Source organism: Symphodus melops (genome assembly GCF_947650265.1).
Source record: "Symphodus melops genome assembly, chromosome: 3".
Lineage (NCBI taxonomy): Eukaryota > Metazoa > Chordata > Actinopteri > Labriformes > Labridae > Symphodus > Symphodus melops.
Window position 1 is genome coordinate 23,722,528 of NC_136693.1, and position 19,963 is coordinate 23,742,490.

Consider the following 19,963-nt stretch of genomic DNA (forward strand, 5'->3'; position numbering starts at 1 on the left):
GGGTCGCTGCTCTGGCAGTCAACTGTTTGGTACTTCTATGTACCTTTGAATTGCCTCGCGGGGATAAATAAAGTTTTAAATATATATATATTAAAGTGGAATTGAAAGCTGATGCAGAAGGAAGTTTACAGTGATAGATGAAACCTTTAGTTTCTATTCATGAAAGGTTTATATCAATGAGAACAATGCACATTATCAGTCATTTTTTTCTGTCCGTGTGTCATGAGAAAATAAAGAGGAACAACTTGTTACAGAAGGCACATCATATATTTTCATTTATTCAGAAACGGGTAGTAGAGAAGAGTTACAGCTGCAGGTGGGGTGATGGGTCACACCTCAGCTGCTTCAGATTTTTATCTTTAGAATCAGAAATTTTCTAAAAATAGAATAAAGAATAAAACATCCAGAGAAGTTTTAAACGGTGTTTGAATTTCAGTTTGTTGAAACAAACCCAACATAAGGTCTTCCTGCAATCGGACACTTAAACAACATCAAGTGAGATTAAAAAAACAAGGTGAAAAACATATACACTTAATTTAAATCAGAAGGACAGAAACTCAAAGAGAATTGTGTGTGAAAAGGAGGCAGCTCTGCAGATTAACCCCGTCATCCAACACAAAGAAACAGTTCAGGCAGGAAATGAGTGCAACAGTGATCAGAATTATTCACATAAGGCAAAGTGTCACAGGTTGGTAACGCAGAGCAGATCCTTAGAAAATATTGCTTCATCTGTCAAATAAAAATACTCTGCTGATTGGTTCCACAGGAGGAATTCCTGTTTGAAATGATGCTTTCAGGAGAAGACAGACTGTAGGAAATGTTCACAGGAGGCTGTAGGTAAACGCTGTTCATTGTTCATCACTCAGGTGAGTGGCCTGAACCTCCAGCTCCTCAGCAGTCACCATGTCAGGACTGATGGCAGCATATCTAGTCCCGTGGAACTGACGCAGGTGGATCTGTACCGAAATAACAAAGTTCATTAATGAACCAAATTTTGTTTTTTACATCAGATACAGCCAGCATGCAGACTGTAGTACCAGTGTGTAGACTGTAGCACCTATAAACAGTTTGTAGTACCTGTATGTAGAGGTTGACCTCGGCACTCCTGCACAGGTAGGGGAAGTTTCCACCTGTTTTCAGGTGGGCTCGTCTGGCATTTGGATACAGTTTGTACATCTCTTCTTTAGCCTCCAATGAGAGTGCGCTCTGATCAAACACCTGCACAGAGCAGTCTGTTAGGTGACTGTAGTACAAATATTCATATGTGTATTTAACAATAATGACATACTTACATCTATAATAGTCACAGCAACATCTTTGATTTTGTGTGGCTCCACATAGGAGTTCTGGCAGTTTAGCGTTAACCGTGATGCTAACTCACTTTGGTTCAGACTCTCCAACTGCAGAGAACAAGACACAATGAGGAAGAGTTAATATCAAACATAAAAAGACAAAGAAAATACAGATACAAGAACATAAAGGGGACTTGACCACAGCTGGACCATGGCAGGGCAACAGACAGGCTGGATCACAGAGGAGGTTGAATAGACACTCCTATACAGACAATCAGTTCAAGAACCATCTTATACTCAGAGGAACAGATGTTTTTCAGCAAATGTCTCATGACACAAACATGTGTAAGACTTCAGAGATAGTTTCGTTTTACACTGTAGTTAGTGACACATGAACAGTATTTTAATAGGCTTGAAGTGGATCACAATCAATCCATGATCTGTTGAGATCATGAACCATGATAGAACGTATGTGAGCTGTGGGTCTAGAGAAAATGATTATCATGTTGTAAAATAAATGTACTGCTGCTTTGAAGTACAAGTGAAAAGAAGGCAAAACTATTTCTAATGCGTTTGTAAACTTCATGGCGCTGATGAGGGTAACAAACTGTATTGAATTATGGAGCTTTATATACACTGCCTGGCCAAAATAAAAGGTCACGCTCCAATATTTCATTGGAGCGCCTTTAGCTTTGATTACGGCACAGATTCGCTGAGGCATCGTTTTCGATTTGTGCAAAAAGCTCTTACTTTCACTATTAAACTTAGCCCTGAGTTCTACAGTTGATTATATACGATTTCACCAAAAGGTTTAAGTGATCGACGATCAAAATTATTCAAGATTTTTTCCAACAATATGTCTTCTTGAAGATGATATCCTTCCAGTGTTTAATAATGTGTTGGACAGTTCTTAACCCAGTCTTAGTAGCTTCAGCAATCTCGTTTGCTCTACTTTATGCATGCCAATAATCTGACTCTTCTGAGACAGATGTGTCATTCGACTTGCTTGAGATGAGAAGCTACTCACTGCATCAGTTAGGATTAAATAACTTGTTGACAGCTGAAACATAATCACCCATGCAGTAATTATCCAATGGGAGGCTCTTAACTATTTACTAAATCCAGGTGGTGACCTTTTTTTGGCCAGCCAGTGTACTTGCTACATCCTGTTATATGATATTTTAAAGCAGTTAAGCAGCAGAGATCTGGTTTATCCATTTGTATTGATAGTCTCTGTGACCAAAACCAGTGATCTGATCCAGACCGTTTCATTTCTGATTCTTTTCAACACCAGTATTTAAACGCATACATACACAGGCCCACTCACCCTGTCCACCATGAAGTCGATAGCATCAGCCATCTTGGAGTCCACAGGTCCTTTAGCAAAGTTGCCCAGCACAATTTTCTTCAACATAAAGGCAGGCATCAACCAGAAACTAAACACAGGGAGAAAAACACAAATGATGAAACATACTGAGGTCTATTTATTTATTTGTGCTAAAATACTAACACTGACCTGTTAGCCGTCCAAGTCTGGTTAAAGATGGAGGTGTCGCTGAACGAGTTACACAGGATCAGAGAATGAACTCTGGGGGATTTGTGCGTGCACTCTGCAAACTTCTGAGCCAAGAATCCTCCCAGAGATGCCCCAAACAGGTGCACCTGAGGATCAGAAAACAGAGGGGCTGTTTTCACAATCGCCTAGTACATACTACAATCAACAGGAGGCACAGTGGATGACGCTGAAGAAAGTGAACATTGTCATTATTAATGTCTGTTTCTTTTCTGTTATTGAGACAGTTTAAGACACACACAAACGTTGTTATGCTGTGTGAAGACAACAGCGCTCAGACAGTCCCTCCAACACAGAAACAGAGCCAACAAAGAGTTAAACTCAGACTAACCTTGTCTAGCTGCAAGTGGTCCAAAAGTTTCCTGAAGCCATCACAAAACTCCATCAAGTCCCAGTAGACCGGATACTGCAGCTGGAGAGAGCAGACACACCAGCAGGGGGCATTACAACCTCTATTTATTCTTGCCGACTTATCTTTCGAGTTTATCATCGCTGATTTATTACCTCTGATTTAAAATCACTGACTGATCACAACTGATTTATTGTTACTTGTTCATCATGTAGGGTGATTCGTATGACTGAATTACTTTATCTGATTATTTTTCTCTGAATTGTAATTTATAAATCAATTATAACAGAACCGTTATTGTTAAATTATAATTACTGACTTAATATGCTGGAGTCTGAATTACATAGATTTTTTATAAAGTAATTATTAACACTAAATTATTTACTAATCCAATTCAATTTAAAAAACAAACAAACATTATTTGTCCCTGGGGGTTAATTCAAAGGCACACAGAGTAGTAAATGAATGACAGTGCAGCTACTAAGAACTTTACCAAAGACAAAGTGTCAACAAAAGAATTATGTGTCAAGATGCAATAGTACAAAGTTAAATACAAAAAATGAAGGCAAAAGTGGACAGTGATTGGAGATATAAACAGACATATGCAGTAGTTTACTGATGTAAAGAGAAATACACAACTCACAATACGTAAGGGATATTGTCGGGTCTTCAGTGGGTTTCATACATAAGGTGTTTCTTTCACTTTAGTGATTTTTAGGATAGGGAGGCAATTGTATTAGGGTGATAGAAACACCTCATTTTGTGTCAAAAAGTACAAAAAATACTAAAAAATAAATACAAACAGAAAACCCCTTATCAATGTGGCATCAGTTTCAACATCCTGGCGATATAAAAAACTGGTATTGTCAGTAAGTTATTCCGAGTTCATCATTCAAACAGCCGTGAACACACAACGTCACTTAACGGACGAGAAGCGCCCCCTGGCCATAGCACGCCTTCAGGTCAGTACCAGGCAGTCAGATGTTGCTCGTGAACTTGGTGTGTCTCAAAGTGTCGTCAGCAGACTTGCAGCAAGACACAAGACTACTGTCACTGTTCGTGACAGAACCAGGAGTGAAGCCTAACGAGTGATGGACCTCAATGATGACAAGCACCTAAGGACCTATTGCACTCAGACCCCATTATGCTACTGCTACACAGCTGCAGGCCTGTTTACCAGAAGTGAGGGGACACAGCTGTGACCGTTTTCAGTGGGCACATGACCATGTGAACTGGACATTGCAGCAGTGGTCTAATGTCCTGTTCACTGACGAGTGTCAGGCCACCTTGCACAGGAACGATGGTTGTCAGCATTGCTGGAGAAGGCAAGGTGAGCGATACTCCGAGGTCAACATGGTCCCCATGGTTGGCATTGTTGGAGGAGGTGCAACAGTCTGGGCAGGCATCACCAGTCAGCGCAAAACAGATTTGGTGATTGTAGATGGCTCAGTCACTGCACATTCTTACCACTGAGACATCATAGAACCCATCATCATCCCCCATTTTGCCAGCACACCTCCAATTTTCTGTTCATGGATGATAATGCTCAACTTCAGGGAGTTGGAGTTCCTCATATGATATGGCCAGCAATGAACCCCATAGAGCACGTCTGGGACCAACTGAAGCTACGACTGGATGCTTGTACCCCAGCCCCACCTGACCTGGCAGAACTGCGTGTAGCACTTGCGGAGGAATGAAACGTATTACGTCAGAACAACATCATGAGGCTATGATGGTTATGACAATGCTATGACATCGCTGTCATTGTACCAAATGTTGGAAACGTCGGCTATGGACTTTGTCAATTTTGGTTATTTGTGGCTATCTTTGTTATTGTCTAAATTGTAAGGCTAATAAATATTGCACGAAAATGATGAAAATGGTGCTTCTTGTCATTTATTAATAGAAATATCAAAGGGAACTATTATTTATTTTATTAAAATACAGACCAAATAGATAAAGAACTCATCTAAATAACAATATCCATAAATTATTGTCAGTAGTGTATAGCGCAGTAAATATTAATTCCGATTAAAATTATACTATTATACTAAACTATAACTGATTTGTATTCCTCACTCATTTATTGCCTCTACATTTCAAATATCTTAATTAATAACTTTGACTCATCACTAGGGATGTAACGATTCACTCAACTCACGGTACAATACGACACTCTCGCGATTTATTTTAAGAGAACCTGGAGGTGATTGGAGCTTCTCATTGTATTGTCAATTAAATGCGGCATCATGTTGGTTGTGCTACTTATGTAGTTTCCTGTCTTGTTGCAGTATACAGTAAAAAAGTATTTAGTCAGCCACTGATAGTGCAAGTTCACCCACTTCAAATGATGACAGAAGTCTGTAATTTTCATCATAGGTACACTTCAATTGCAAGAGACAATGTGAAAAAAAATCCAGGAAATCACATAAAAGCATTTATTTGTTAATTATGGTGGAAAATAGGTATTTGGTCACCTACAAACAAGCAAGATCTCTGGGTCTTAAAGAACTGTAACTTCTTCTTTAAGAAGCTCTTCTGTCCTCCACTCGTTACCTGTATTAATGGAACCTGTTTGAATTTTTTACCTGTACAAAAAAACCCCTGTGTACAGTCTCAAACAGTCAGACTCCAAACTCCACCATGGCCAAGACCAAAGAGCTGTCGAAGGACACCAGAAACAAAACTGTAGACCTGCACCAGGCTACGAAGAGTGAATCTACACTAGGCAAGCAGCTTGGTGTTCAAAAAAAATCAACTGTGGGAGCAATTATTAGAAAATGGAAGACATACAAGACCATTGATAATATCCCTCGATCTGGGGCTCCACGCAAGATCTCATTCCGTGGGTTCAAAATGATCATGAGAACAGTAGCAAAAATCCCAGAACTACATGGGGGTGTCTGGTAAATGACCTGCGGAGAGCTGGGACCAAAGTAACAAAGGTTACCATCAGTAACACACTGCGCCGACAGGGAATCAAATCCTGCAGTGTACCCCTGCTTAAGCCAAAACATGACCAGGCTCGTCTGAAGTTTGCCAGAGAGCATATGGATGATCCAGAAGAGGACTGGGAGAATGTCATGTGGTCAGATAAAACCAAGATAGAACTTTTTGGTACAAACTCAACTCGTCGTGTTTGGAGGAAGAAAAATGCTGAGTTGCATCCCAAGAACATCATACCTACTGTGAAGCATGGGGGTGGGAACATCATGCTTTGGGGCTGTTTTTCTGCAAAGGGGACAGGACAATTGATCCGTGATCCGAAAGAATGAATGGGGCCATGTATGGTGACATTTTAAGTCAAAGCCTCCTTCCATCAGTGAGAAAATTGAAGATGAAATGTGGCTGGGTCTTCCAGCATGGCAAACACACTGCCCGGCAACAAAGGAGTGGCTCCATAAGAAGCATTTTAAAGTCCTGGAGTGGCCTAGCCAGTCTCCAGACCTCAACCCCATAGAATCTGTGGAGGGAATTGAAAGTCCGTGTTGCTCAGCGACAGCCCCAAAACATCACTGCTCTAGAGGAGATCTGCATGGAGGAATGGACCAAAATACCAGCTACAGTGTGTGCAAACCTGGTGAAAACCTAAAAAACCGCTTAACCTGTCATTGCCAACAAAGGTTATATTACAAAGTACTGAGTTGAACTTTTGTTATTGAACAAATACTTATTTTCCACCATATTTTATAAATAAATGTGTCAAAAATCCTACAATGTTATTCCCTGGATTTTTTTTTTCACATCCTGTCTCTCACACTTGAAGTGCACCTGTGATGAAAATTACAGACCTCTGTAGTCATTTTAAGTGGAAGAACTTGCACAATCAGTGGCTGACTAAATACTTTTTTTGCCCCCCTTATATGCACATAGTTTTTGTCTCGTCTGTAATCTTTGTGGGAAATTACCTAGACTTCCTGAGACTTCCTGGAGCCACCAAATGAACAAAGGTGTCAGAGAGCCACAGGAGGGCAACATCTTTCTCAGACAGCACCATACGAATGTAAATGTTATTTCATTATCACAGAGTCACTGTCTCCAGACGGACAGGATACAGGAAACTTCAAATAACCATTGTAATGTAGAGATCACCATTTGTTAAGTGTAAGGTCACCTCCCTCTATCTCTCTGTACTGCATAAAAGGACTTGTAATGTAAAGGTTCGGGAGAAGATGCTCTGGCCTCTCCTCCGTGCTGCACGTATTAAACCAAGAGATCTGATTCAAGCGCCGCCGTGAAGTTCTTCTTTGAGAATTAGCAACTCTCCACCTCGTAAAAGGAGGATTTTCCACGACATCTTCTCACCTCTTTCATTTTCAGTCTTGGGAAAAACAATTTTTATTACAACTAAAACTAGCAATGTCAAAGATGTCACACACCTAAATACAGAACATTTAAAAATAAAACAAGTGTCTGTACGTACTCCTGTATCAAGTGTGTTTGCGTTCATACAGTGTGTGTTCATGCAGATTGTGTGTTCATGCAGAGTGTATGTGTGCGTGTGTGTACGCGTGCACGCAGAGCGCATCAGTTTGTGTCTCACCGAGATGACCCTGTAGCCCCATCCTGTCAGAGCTAACACCTGCTGAAAGAACACCTCAGCCGTCCCGCTGACTGGGGGGAGGAGGATGATGGGACACCTGATGCTCTTTGGACCGGCATCATACAGAGACCATACCTTACTGTCGTCATCATCGACGATGATCTGAAACACACACACACACACACACACACACACACACACACACACACACACACAGGGAGAGAGGGAGAGGCCATGACTCCTCAGGCAGTGTACAAATAGACAGTGTTGCTGAAGAACAGACGTGTAACAAGAGAAACCAGGCAGATTTAATTGCTAGATGCCATTCAGCCTCACTAACATGGAAGTGGTTTGGATTCTAAAGTATGGAAGTTGCTCTAAAGATGGAAATCTGCAGACTTTGTCAGAAAGTGTTTGCCTTTACAGCTAAAAGAACTTAGATCACCACCCGTAAATTAATAACACAACGAATATGAAGAATATGTAAATCTTCCGGAGTAGGCGGTAGAGTGCCTCATGACATGAAGGGCAACAGATGGCAGGAAATAACAAATGATGTCATGCAAATTCAAACACTCTAAAGAGATGGTTTCAAACACCTTGTTTCGACTGAAGATACAAACTGCAGAGTTTAAAATGCTCTCGCAATAGTTTTTGTTGGTCGTAGTGCAATATTTAACAAAGAAAATCATGCATGGAGGCCACTTTGCTCCATGTTTCTGTTTCTCAACAGTAGAGACGGATAATTGTTTTATGACGCCACAGTGAATTCTTCAGAATTTCGCTCTAAATTAGTTTGAGTCACGGCTAGCTCTCTCTTTTTCACTAATCGGAACATTATTCAGACCACGGCAAAAAATGTGTGATGCCATCTAAACCATGACACATGTGAACTGTTGCAGCACCAGTCCACACTGTGTGAGCTGTCCTTCCTGACTGACTCACAATGTCACTGAATTACGCACATACACAACACACACACAAAAACACAAAGCATTCATTGTGTCAGAGACAAAAAGGGGAACATAGTTCACACTGTGTTTGCCAAATACAGTTCAGACACTCACACAAGCTAGAGTCACTGTGATGAGAACTGAGTGATGGGAAATCATCTGATTTGCAGCATCACAGCATATTTGTGGAAGCAGAGTTCAAACACGTCGTCCTCGTGCATTACAGCTCTTTAGTGATTAAATGTAGGCAGCTAACTTGTGTTGGAACTTTTTCAACAACATGTTCATGGCTGCTGTAACAGTAACAACTTTTCAGTTCTGTCCTTCCAAAATAAGACTGAGTAACAACATTTCAACATAACCCGAGTAACAATAAACCCGAGTAACAATAAATAAATAGGATTTGTTTTAAGGGTGAAGTTGAGGAGCCAATCTTCATTCAAATAAAAAGAAAATGAAGACTTTCATAATTTCAACTTTGCAAAGCTCGCTGCACTTCTTAAATCTTTACTTTACTGTAAGCATTCTACATTTTCAATGTTTTTATATGTGTTATTTTCTTTCCTCAACATCAACACAAAACACTGAGCTGCATTTCTTCTAACCTACAAAATATTATTACAAAACTTACATCTACTGTTGGACTGTGCTCTGTATTATCAGTCCCTCTGTTGTGACTATGAATCCAAACATTGTTTCACACTGTGGACATTCAGTTACTCATTAACTCACAAACAGGGAGACTATTACAGTCTACTGACAGCTCTGTGTAGAAAAGGCAGGAAGCAGCTGTGATCAGAAGTTGGTTCAGTGTGGTTCAAAAGACTGTCCACAGCTAATAGTAAAATAATTCTTTAAAGAGAGCTTTGAGTTTGAGTAAAAAAAAAAAAAGCCATTTCAGCTGTTAACAGAAACACAACTGATTATGATGTCAGATCTAACAAGACTGACTACAGGATCATGGGTGTGTGTGTGTTTGTGTCTCACTACTGTCTGTCTCTTGCATGTTGTCATGAGGATGTTCACTCTTTGTGTATTGCATGTACAGTATATGCCACACATCTCTGTTGTTGTTCAATGTGCTGTGCTGCTGTTATGAGTGTATGTAAGGATACCTTGTACAAGTGATGACACTGGCTGGTATATTCCTTATGGCTGGTATGTTTGGATAAGTCCTTTTTACTGTGACTGTTTGGAATACAGATGGCTGTTGGAAATGTTGTGCGCTGCTATCTTTTAACTGTACTGAAAATATGTGTTTATATACTGCTGTTTGTCTCCATCTGTGTTGGTTGTATCTGGATGAGCCATGTATGTGCTGTTTGTCCTTTTAACATTGACCTTTCTTTCCCCCAGCCCCCTGTCTTCTGCCAGACCATCTTTCTAAGAAGAATTTGTTCTTATAGACCTGCCTGGTTAAATAAAGGTAAATTAAAAATAAAACTGACACAGGGATATTTCTTAAAATAGCAATGTGCCTTATGAGCTCGGACCAGAATTAATAGTCAGTTAAACAAACTACTTATATTTTTAAATGGACACAATCAATGCCGATCAAATTCTGTGCTAAAACTGCAATGCAGCCACCCACCACTAGCTGGGGCAGTTGTTAAAAGGCCTGCTCTCCCTGCTCTATTACACAGATGTAAACAGTATCTAGTATTATCTCAATCAGTCCCAACAGATGAACATTTGAATAGAATCCAGCAGTGGGTGTTCATTGCTCATGTGAGCCGCTGTAGTGCACACACACACTCACAGAATGACCCAGTATGTCCTATTAAAAAGGAAACAATAAAGCTGTTCCTGATAAATAACCACAGTAATATTACAATAGCTGTTTATCAGCTGAGTGTTCTGAATATGCCAGTTATACAGTCCTGAGTCTGTACAGTACATGACAAAAACACCTTTCAACAGACTTTTACCTGAACCTACAAGCCCATGATGGACAGTGGACATTGCATTTATATCTATAGCAAACTCTATACAATAAGTATGTTTGAAAACCTTGACCAAATACTCCAGTCCAGACTTTATATCATAACTACCACAGTGTTGTAGAGCACACAAGTGTGAAATCATTCATTGATTAATATACATTTCTTGGTGTCAGATGTGAAAACAGTGTGTTCAGTCATGAATTAAACAGACTCATGCTACAGATACACACAGCCAACATTAACTCATAGACGGGTTTCGACAGAGTAGACATCAGAATACAAACTGTGAGCCATCTTTACACTGTAGATTGAACAATGTTTTATTGTATAGAAACATTTAACACTTCCAAACATGTTCTCTGCTCTGTTCATGTACAAAACCAGGATTATGAGCGATTACAGATTATAAATCATGAGGTACTTACTCTCTTCAGGGGCACTGTGCTTCTGAACCAGTTATAGTCAGGAGACACTTTAATCTCGTCCATCTGAGGAAACACAAAAAAACGTTTAAATAATGTGTTTTACCAAGTGTTCTTTTAAAATAAGCTTTTACTAACATAGCCTTTCACATTCAGCTACGACACGCTTTAAGAATACACTCAGCTATCAGATCCTTTAATATTGTGTTCAGCTAACAGTCTTTATTTTGACAATCAGTTAACATACTCTGGAGATTAAAGTTATGTTGCTATAATGTTTAATTTTAAATACAGTATATTATTATTTGCTAGCTTCACGTGCTTCAGTCTATATCATTTGCTTGGACTGCCATAAAATGTGACATCAACTTTAACTGCTTCACAGCTTTAAAAGCCACAGTAAGTATGATGTTGTTTTGCGTTATTTTACATTAGCTTCTAGTATCAAATTGTAGCTTTAACTGGCACACTGCTTAATACATTAACCTCAGCATCAACACTGTTTTTATGTTAGCTTTCTTAGCTTTAATGCTAACCTTCTAAAGCGACTGTACAACTGCTTACAGACGTCACGGGGACAACTAAAACATCAGATATCTTAATTGTGTGTAAATATAATTTACGAGGCTGTTACCGTGTTCTTCGAGGATGTTAGTCACCGTGTCCGAGGAAGTTTATCCATAACTGGGGAGCATTTTCTGCAGCTGCCTGCCTGGTCATATGACTGCAGCTTCACACACTTCCGCAAAGCTTCAGACACTGCTTACCCATAATGCACCGCATTTTTCCAATCTGTGGGACACTCTAATTTAGACAATTACAATAATGTAAACTCATTATTTGAAAGAAATAACAATACGATAACAATGTTGCCAATTATATCATCATTTATATTTTCAAATTCGTAAGCAAATTAGAAACGCTTAATTAAATACGCTAAAAAATAAAAAAAATATATAATCCAATTCAAACAACTTTTTCAATGCTATTGCCAGATTATTTACAATTTTCTTTTTAATGCCGTAGAAGTGCGTTTTAGAGAAAGCTACAACCAATATATTTCTTGCAAAGAACAAAACATAAAACCAGTAATTAAACAGTTCTATAGAAATATTGCTATATTTGTGTTACTCAATAGGGGACAGTGTTCTACTGTATTTTGTGTTTCAATTCCGACTTTGACCGCTGCATGTTGTTGGCGCTGTTGCCCTTAGCAAAGAACGATCAACTTTAACACATGGGGACCTGAAGAAGAAACATCATGGCGGCTGACTTGAAGACTTGAGCAAAACAATGATATAATTGTTTAGTTTTGGATCTAACAGAATCTGTGTAACATTGTACGCGAAATGGATAACACGCAGCAGCATTCTGACTACTATGGCAGCCACAGCGAACCACTTTACTCAGTGAACAGAGCTCCGTACACCGACGCAGCTCACGCTCCGACACAGCTGGACCAGGCTCCTCCGCACTGGGCTTCTTCACAGGGATATGACAGACACCCGTACGGATTCAGATACGACTTCCCTGCACCGCCTCCCTGTGAAGGGGGTTTCGGAGGTACCCACTTGCCTCCTCCGTTTGGATTTGACCCGACAGTCCCACCGCCTCCTTTCGGCTATCCACCACCTGGACAGTTCCCCAGCATGGTGCCCCCTGACCCGTTATACGCACACAGTAGCAGTCATGGAGCCTCACCGTTTCAGACATTTGGTCAGCAGTTTAGACCCGGTCCTCAAAGTGCTCAGTATGACTCGGACGCATGTCAGAGTCCGCTGCTTCCTCCGCGGGGTGACGGCCTAGACCGGATCACAGTTTCACAGAGACGAGCTGAGGATGAAGATGGCTTTCAGAGAAGCCAGGACCAGCAGTGGATCAGGCGCTTCTTACAGAGTAGAGACAAGACTTCCAGAGGAGGTTCTCAGACCCAGCCCCGGAGTGTCCCTGACATGCAGACCCAGCAACCGTGGTGTGTCCCGGAGCTGAGGCGGGCTCTGTACCAGGCCGCTCAGCTGGTCTCCCAGCTGGCTGAAAGCTGTGACTCTCTGAGGACACATGTGGAGGAGGACGGTGTCTGGATCCGGTCTTATTCAGGTGCGCTGGAGCTAAAGCAGGAGCTACAGAACTCGCTGTCTGTCCTCAGCGACAGTCAGAACATAGCTGGTTGGAAGGCTAAACTGTCCCGGGTCGCTGCAAGAAGGTCCAGGAGGCTGAGATTACGTAGACTGCTGCAGCTGGAGGAAAACCAGAGAAAGGAGCGCAGCGCCGAGAAGGAGGCTGCTATAGATAAATGGAGGCTGCAGCAGATACAGCAGGTGGAGGAAAGGAAGAAGGTGAGTATTCCGGTCATCTCATGCCGACATCACTTGACCATTAGCTTCCTGCAGCCTCAGAGAGAATGAGAATAATGAAGCCTACATCCTTAATGATATTGATGCTATGATATTCTTCCTGATAATAGCAAATGGAATTTAGCTCATAGCTCTTTTCTTGAACATGTAGCTGCAGGAGCTAGGGATCCAACCCTCGACCTACCGGTTGAGAAAAAAAAACATAATAAGCTTATGTACTTCATACTTCACACTTTGTGCATTTTCTCTTCGCCCATATGTCCAATCAGACTTGAAGCTGTTTGTTTGAAATAACTGACAATGTTTGTGCATGCATGTGTGTATCATCAGGAACAGGAAGTGAAGCTGGCTGCAGACTCTGTACTCTGTGAGGTGAGGCGGAAGCAGGCAGATGTGAAGAGGATGCAGGACGTGCTGAGATCTGTGGAGAAGCTCCGCAAACTGAGGAAGGAGGCAGCGTCCAGGAAAGGTGAGACACACACACATGCATGTCCACAAAAATGGCTAAGTCCAAGACAAAATGATACATATTGTGATACTGTTGCAGACACCTGAGACATACATACTCAGAACACACACACACAGCACTGTTATGTCTTGCTGGTTCTGACGTTTTACAGTGATGCCATTTGCCTGTTATGCCTCTGTAACCACCACTGTTGGCACCTCTGACAGTAGAAAATCTGCATCCCAAAGTTGTGCCTTTGTGACATTTTTAGCCAGGTGATGAGTGTTAGTGTTGGAAAAAAAATGAATATTAATCATTTCATCTGACTATTATATCTTAAAATTCAGCAGACAAAATATATCCTATAAACAGGATAATGTGATCATAGATCCGCCATAGGGCTGTTTTTTTTAGGAATTAATCCCTTAAATGCAGTTATGAAACACTTGCGGACAACATATATAATGAAGAAGATCGCTCACTATGCATGTACATGCATTACTGCTTGACACTTTGATAGTGAATGATGATGCGTGTTGTAATTCATATATAGCACACTCTTGTGGTTCCAGCCAGAAATAGAAATGCTAGTTTAATACAATGAAACTCAAATGAAATGCTATTTGACTAGTAATATTGGTGCATACCTGCAATAACATTAGACAATACCGATAGTCATCAAATATACAAAGATCAGCTGACAGCAGGTAATATCAACTGGCTGATTGATCTTTCTGGCTCTAATTTATATAGCTGCCTCTGCCTCAATGTGTGGATGATTAGAGGTGATCTCTTTAGGCCTCATAGTGTGCGCAGCTTAACTACCTCAAGGGACGATAGGCTCTAAACACAGTTATTTTGGAGGCCACAGGCTGAAAAGTTTGGAAACCCCTGATCTAAGACATGATTCATCGGAGCGCTGTGATTTCCTAGTGTAAAATTTTACACTAGGAAATAAAGTTAATCTTGTCTTATCATAATAATTGTGGAAAAGCTTTCTTTTACCAGTCAGATGTATTGTTCACTTTGAATCTTTACTAAGGGAAATATAAAAAAGCATTGCACGTTGTGTGCTCTTCATCACTTTGTCTGACACCTATGCAGTGATTTCAGACAATAGAAAATTGTCATTTTTATGCCGATGGTCCTGTTTGCTTTCACAGTAGCTTTAATGTTGACACTTGGTTGATTTAGAAAATCTTACGACAGATCAATGTACTGCAGGAGCTGAAATGTCTTCTCTGATGTTTCATGCTCTCAGTTGATGGATTTTTATTTGTGTGAGGTACTACAAAGAGCAGGATGCAGTTTTCATCATAATCAGTGCTTTATATTGATCTGCAATGACAACCCCATACAGAGGCCCCAAACCCAGCAACCTAAGGAGTCACTGGCCAAATGCACATTCACTCTCCTACATAAAAAACCTGATCTTATTAAACCTGTCTGTTTTTAAGGGGCAGTAAGATGCTGTGTTTGGTTATGTCTAATATTTCGATCTTAACCAGGTTAAAGTGCAAAAATCAACCGTGTGTGTAACTCTGTGTGTGTGTGTGTCACAGGTATTGTCACAGAGTCAGAGTGTGACGAGGCGTTCAGGGACCGTGTGGAGCAGCTGAGGAATGTGATGAGGAGGAGGACAGTGGTGTATTCGGCAGAGGAGAAGGCTCTGAGGGTGATGCTGGAGGGGGAACAGGAAGAGGGGAGAAGGAAGGAGCAGGACAGGAAGATGAGGAAGGAGAGGGAGAGACAGCTGCAGAGGAGGCGCAGAGCACACATCATCCTGTTTGGAGGTAAAAATGTTTAGCTTTTTGTCTGAAGCGGTATCTGTTTACCAGCAGAGTGACTCAGTCTTTTGTGTGTGCGTGTGTGCGTGCCTATTCATGACTGTCTGTTACAGAAGATCTTCCTGCTGAATCCTTGCTGCAGCCATTCACACAGTTTTACACTCAGGCTGAGAGATCTCTGCCTGCTCTGCTGCAGATCAGGTTTTTATTCTTCTATGTCTTTTTCTTCTCCTTCTTCCTCTTCTTTTTAAACACAGACCGTGTTCACAGTTTGATATTTTTTTTCCAACTAATGATGACCCAGTGTATAATCATACTTGCATCTTTAGGAGAGAGTGGGACCTGTTTGTGGTGGATTCTGATCATCCTGATGGCTCTCCTGTTCCTCAAACCTGGATCATCCCTGACCCCCCCTCAGACCAGGTGTGGGCCTCCGCCCTGCAGCCTGAAGACTCAGATTAAAACACACTTTGTGTCTAATCTTAAACACACACTTAAAAACACACTCACACAGAGTTGTAACACAAAGTAGGAGTGACTCTGACCTGAAACACGACTAACACCTGTACCTGGGGGTACGTGACTTTTTTTCAGCTGTTCATGTGTTTTCTTTGATAAAAAAATGTTTTTTACTTCTCAAACAAAAACAATCAAAATAAAGAGAGCCTTTTTATGAATATTGTTTTGTGTGTGTGTGTTCTCAGTCTAAAAATGTAGTAATCACTCTTCTTTAAAGCTGCATAAGTTGGTGCCTTTCTCTCAGCAAACTGCAACTGCAGGGACTGAACTCCACTTGCAGGGTCTATACGTCATACGTCAGGGTCTTAAGGCCCCTGTATGTAACTTTTCCCCCTTTGCTAAATGTTGTTTAAAACTCCATCTAAGAGCTCAACAGTTTTCAGAAGAGAGTATGTTGACTCTGGTCCACACAGCGGTCCTCTCGCCTCAACTCCACCTGTAGAACCCTTGAAATGAGTTGTACTCTTTAAAATTATTTTGTTTATCTCATTTCAAGATTATTAACAAGTACGTGTTTAAGAATTGCAAAAAATGTTTTATTTAAAGCATATTATGCCTTATTTTATGCTTTTATTTTTTCAACCCCTTATTAGTCCACAAGCGTAATTGTTTGGATTTGGCTTTACTAATCTCTAGAGGAGCAGTAGTGCTGATGATACTTGTGCAGTTGGAGGTAAATAAGGACACCATTTCTTTAAAGCTCAGATGGGCGGGATGAAGTTCCAGGGAGTGGACACATGGTGTAGCTGCAATTACTTAAAATGCTGGGGCTGATGGGACGAGAAAATTAAATAAGACTGGAGACACAAAGAATGAAGTGCTAGCAGGGTATCAAATATTATTATTATACACTGAATATAATGTGTATAAATAAATATCTTATGAAACATAGTCATTTAAAGACCTGGACAATGTTTCTGTCAGGGCTCCTCGCTACCGCTCGCGACTGGCAGCTCCAAGTTGGTCTGAGAGGCAACTCAAGTTCCCAGCGAACATGGCTACCACTTCACTCCACCCAGATATGGTCTTAACATCAGAGTCCACCAAGCAAGTGGTCCTGCTAGAACTGACTGTCCCATGGGAGGACCGGATTGATGAGGCCAACGAGTGCAAGAGGGCCAAGTATGCTGAGCTCACCAGTGAGTCCCGGAGCACCGGCTGGAAAGCCCACTGTGAGCCTGTCGAGATCGGGTGCAGAGGTTTCCCAGGGCATTCACTCCAGAGAGTGTCCAAACTCCTAGGTATTAGAGGACTGCAGTTGAGGAGAGCCACTAAGAACATTCTTGAGGCCGCAGAAAAGGCCTCACGGTAGCTGTGGATCCATAGGGGGGATCCGTGGTGCGCGCTACTTGTACACAAGCCGGGGGGGTTAATCGCCCCGGTTGGGTCGCCTGGGGGAGAAGGGTGTCCGATGATAAGACCCGAAACACCCTGAGAACCCAGGTCTATCGCTGATGATGTGTGTACAAGTATCACCATAAGGTGTATTAAAGTTCTCGCCTGTTGCTTACAGGATTAGACAGACAGACTGCTGGATAAATAGTACTTTATTTATTCCAAGCTGGGAAATTCTGATAAATGATTAATATATGTGTAATATTGTTTTACACAGGAGGTTTATAATGATGATGTTAGGTTTGCACAGACGTCATGTGTCTCGTTGCTAACAGGATCAGTGTGAATGATTGTCTGTCTGAGGTCACTGTCAGTTAGTAGATTAGTGGACCAGGTGGTTCTTCTGTTTTAACATGCAGCCTGTGACTTATCTCACACACACACACACACACACACACACACACACACACACACACACACACACACACCTTCCTGACAGTCAGAAAGCAGCTCGACACAGAACAGGTAAGACTGACTTGTATTATTACGATGCTTTTTACATTTCACTACAGCACACAGCTGGGTGATATATCAGGCTGTTATTTACCTTTAGTTAATTCTAAAGAACACAAGTAGGATACATATATTACATATTAGATTGAAAAAAAAACACTCATATATAACTCTGTGTTAATTAAACTGTGCATGATGTTTTCATCTTCAAAGAACATTTCGCTACATCTCAATGTGTACAATCTCATGAACTTTGGAAAACAAACAACTGAAACAACACCTAATATTATCCTAATATAGGAAAACAGAGTAAAATGTTAAGTGCTTAAGCATGTTCGGGGAGGGCTTCTGTATTTTAAACAGTAAACTCAACTGTTTAATAACATCCTATAAATTAAAGTAAAGAGCATAAAATAAGGAAAAACTTAAATCAATGAAAAATAACTAGTAAATAAATCTTTGTGCTGACATTTACAAAGTGATCCTCATATCATTGACATTGAAGATATAATGTTTAACATGTCATGTCAGTAGTGTTCTGCATCATAACAGGGTCTTCATTAGAGAATCAGAAGAATCTCAGCGTTTTGCACAACAATCATGGAAATGTTTTTAATTTTCAACAGAGTGTATGTTGTCACGTTTGAGTTGTTTTTGAGGTAGAGTTAGCATGTGTGTCTTTGTTTACGTCAGAGCGACAGCAGCACAATGAGATTACAAACTGAGTGTCTGTCAGAGCAGCTGCTCTGTGATCACACTGAACTCTGCCTTATGGTGTGTGTGTGTGTGTGTGTGTGTGTGTGTTTCATCTCAGTCTGATAAAACATACAGTAAAAGCAGAAACATAATAAAATAACATAATATAAGGTTTTTGTGAGCTTCTCTGCACACTCCTAGTTGTGTAACGTAGACGGATTTAGACGCAGAGGATTGTGGGAAAGTAAATTTAGTGCCAAGTTTTTCTCAGGTCGAACTGTCAGTGGGATCAAATGCAGCTGATCCTCTGAGGCTCTGTATCAGGTGGAGTGTGGGTAGATAAATACTAACGTTAATTTCAATGTTCCTTTAAATAAATGCGTGTCTGATCAGCAACCTCCTTTGAACTTATTTTATAAACTTATCAGGTCTGAAACAACCAACGAGAGTCAGCCTTCACGAAACTAGCCAACATATTTATATAGTAGCAGCTCTGATAGGAAAATATTTTAAGTGTGTGGCAAGAGCTTTTTTGTGGTTGTTTTTACCATTTGAAAGTTTGTGTTCCAATGTTTGGGAGTATTGCCACTTTAAATAGGAAGACACTTTAGCAAATTTAATGTCCTGAGGTTAAAACATCATCATTTTGTTATTAATATAACACAATAAAGTCTGCAGTGTGTCACAGGTGTTCACACTTTTTCTAAATATTGTCATGAAAAAAACTAACAAAATAAAAGCTAATTTATGTATTTATATTAATATGTTGACTTTGCTTTAACTGTTATAATTTCCTATTAAGCAGCACTTAAAATGGGGTATTTCTATGTTTGTAACACTTGGTGGATATTTGGATTGTAAATTCACTGGGATGGAATTATTTATTTCAGGTAGCAAATAAACTGAGGATACTTATTTGTATATTAGTTTGGGGTTTTTTTTAAAGTGAGAATTTGATGGAATAAACGTGAGAAGGGGGTAGGGACATACACATTTTGCTTCTACCTTTCCTTTTTTTTCCTTTCTTGTTTCACTTTTTGATTCCATGTAAAGTATTTCAATCATTCATAAACTACTTTCTACCAAACCACTGATGTTATTATACATAAATGGACTATGCAAAGACTGTAAAATGTTGATGGTATTTTGTGTACACTTGTCCTGAGGTCAGGTGAAGTGGGACTCAGCAGGGATCTGTTTTATTTGCACTGATCAGTGTTTTTTGTGTGTGCTGCC

The 19,963-nt window shown here is 40.5% G+C and overlaps 2 protein-coding genes across 4 annotated transcripts in view; one reads left to right on the plus strand and one right to left on the minus strand.

Annotated features, from left to right (window-relative positions):
- Positions 1-245: 245 nt before the first annotated feature.
- spg21 (SPG21 abhydrolase domain containing, maspardin) lies at positions 246-11,853 on the minus strand. Its single transcript, XM_079340002.1, has 9 exons — positions 11,710-11,853; positions 11,079-11,141; positions 7,758-7,919; positions 3,197-3,277; positions 2,809-2,954; positions 2,620-2,728; positions 1,293-1,400; positions 1,078-1,218; positions 246-956 (listed from the first exon to the last, which is right to left on the minus strand). Exons 2-9 carry the CDS (start codon positions 11,139-11,141, stop codon positions 849-851), a joined length of 918 nt encoding a protein of 305 aa, XP_079196128.1. The 5' UTR covers positions 11,710-11,853; the 3' UTR covers positions 246-848.
- Positions 11,854-12,273: 420 nt separating this feature from the next.
- Positions 12,274-19,963, plus strand: part of pdcd7 (programmed cell death 7) — a 180,995-nt gene continuing 173,305 nt past the window's right edge. Inside the window, exons 1-5 of one of the 3 annotated variants that reach the window (XM_079339996.1) lie at positions 12,274-13,411; positions 13,760-13,898; positions 15,440-15,670; positions 15,781-15,865; positions 15,994-16,343. In XM_079339996.1, the coding sequence (XP_079196122.1) occupies positions 12,425-13,411; positions 13,760-13,898; positions 15,440-15,670; positions 15,781-15,865; positions 15,994-16,126 (1,575 nt within the window). In that variant the 5' untranslated portion in view covers positions 12,274-12,424 and the 3' untranslated portion in view covers positions 16,127-16,343. Of the gene's footprint in view, positions 13,412-13,759; positions 13,899-15,439; positions 15,671-15,777; positions 15,866-15,993; positions 16,344-19,963 lie in introns of those variants that run through there. The other 2 variants (XM_079339995.1, XM_079339994.1) reach the window with 2 other exon arrangements.

What these genes read in the sequence shown, in the direction of transcription:
- spg21 (XM_079340002.1), bottom strand. Translation starts at nt 11,141, where the DNA reads ATGGACGAGATTAAAGTGTCTCCTGACTATAACTGGTTCAGAAGCACA. An exon ending in GGGGCTACAGGGTCATCTCG is followed by an intron (nt 3,278 to 7,757) that starts GTGAGACACAAA and finishes TGCTCTCTCCAG; the next exon opens with CTGCAGTATCCGGTCTACTG. An exon ending in TCGACTTCATGGTGGACAGG is followed by an intron (nt 1,401 to 2,619) that starts GTGAGTGGGCCT and finishes TGTTCTCTGCAG; the next exon opens with TTGGAGAGTCTGAACCAAAG.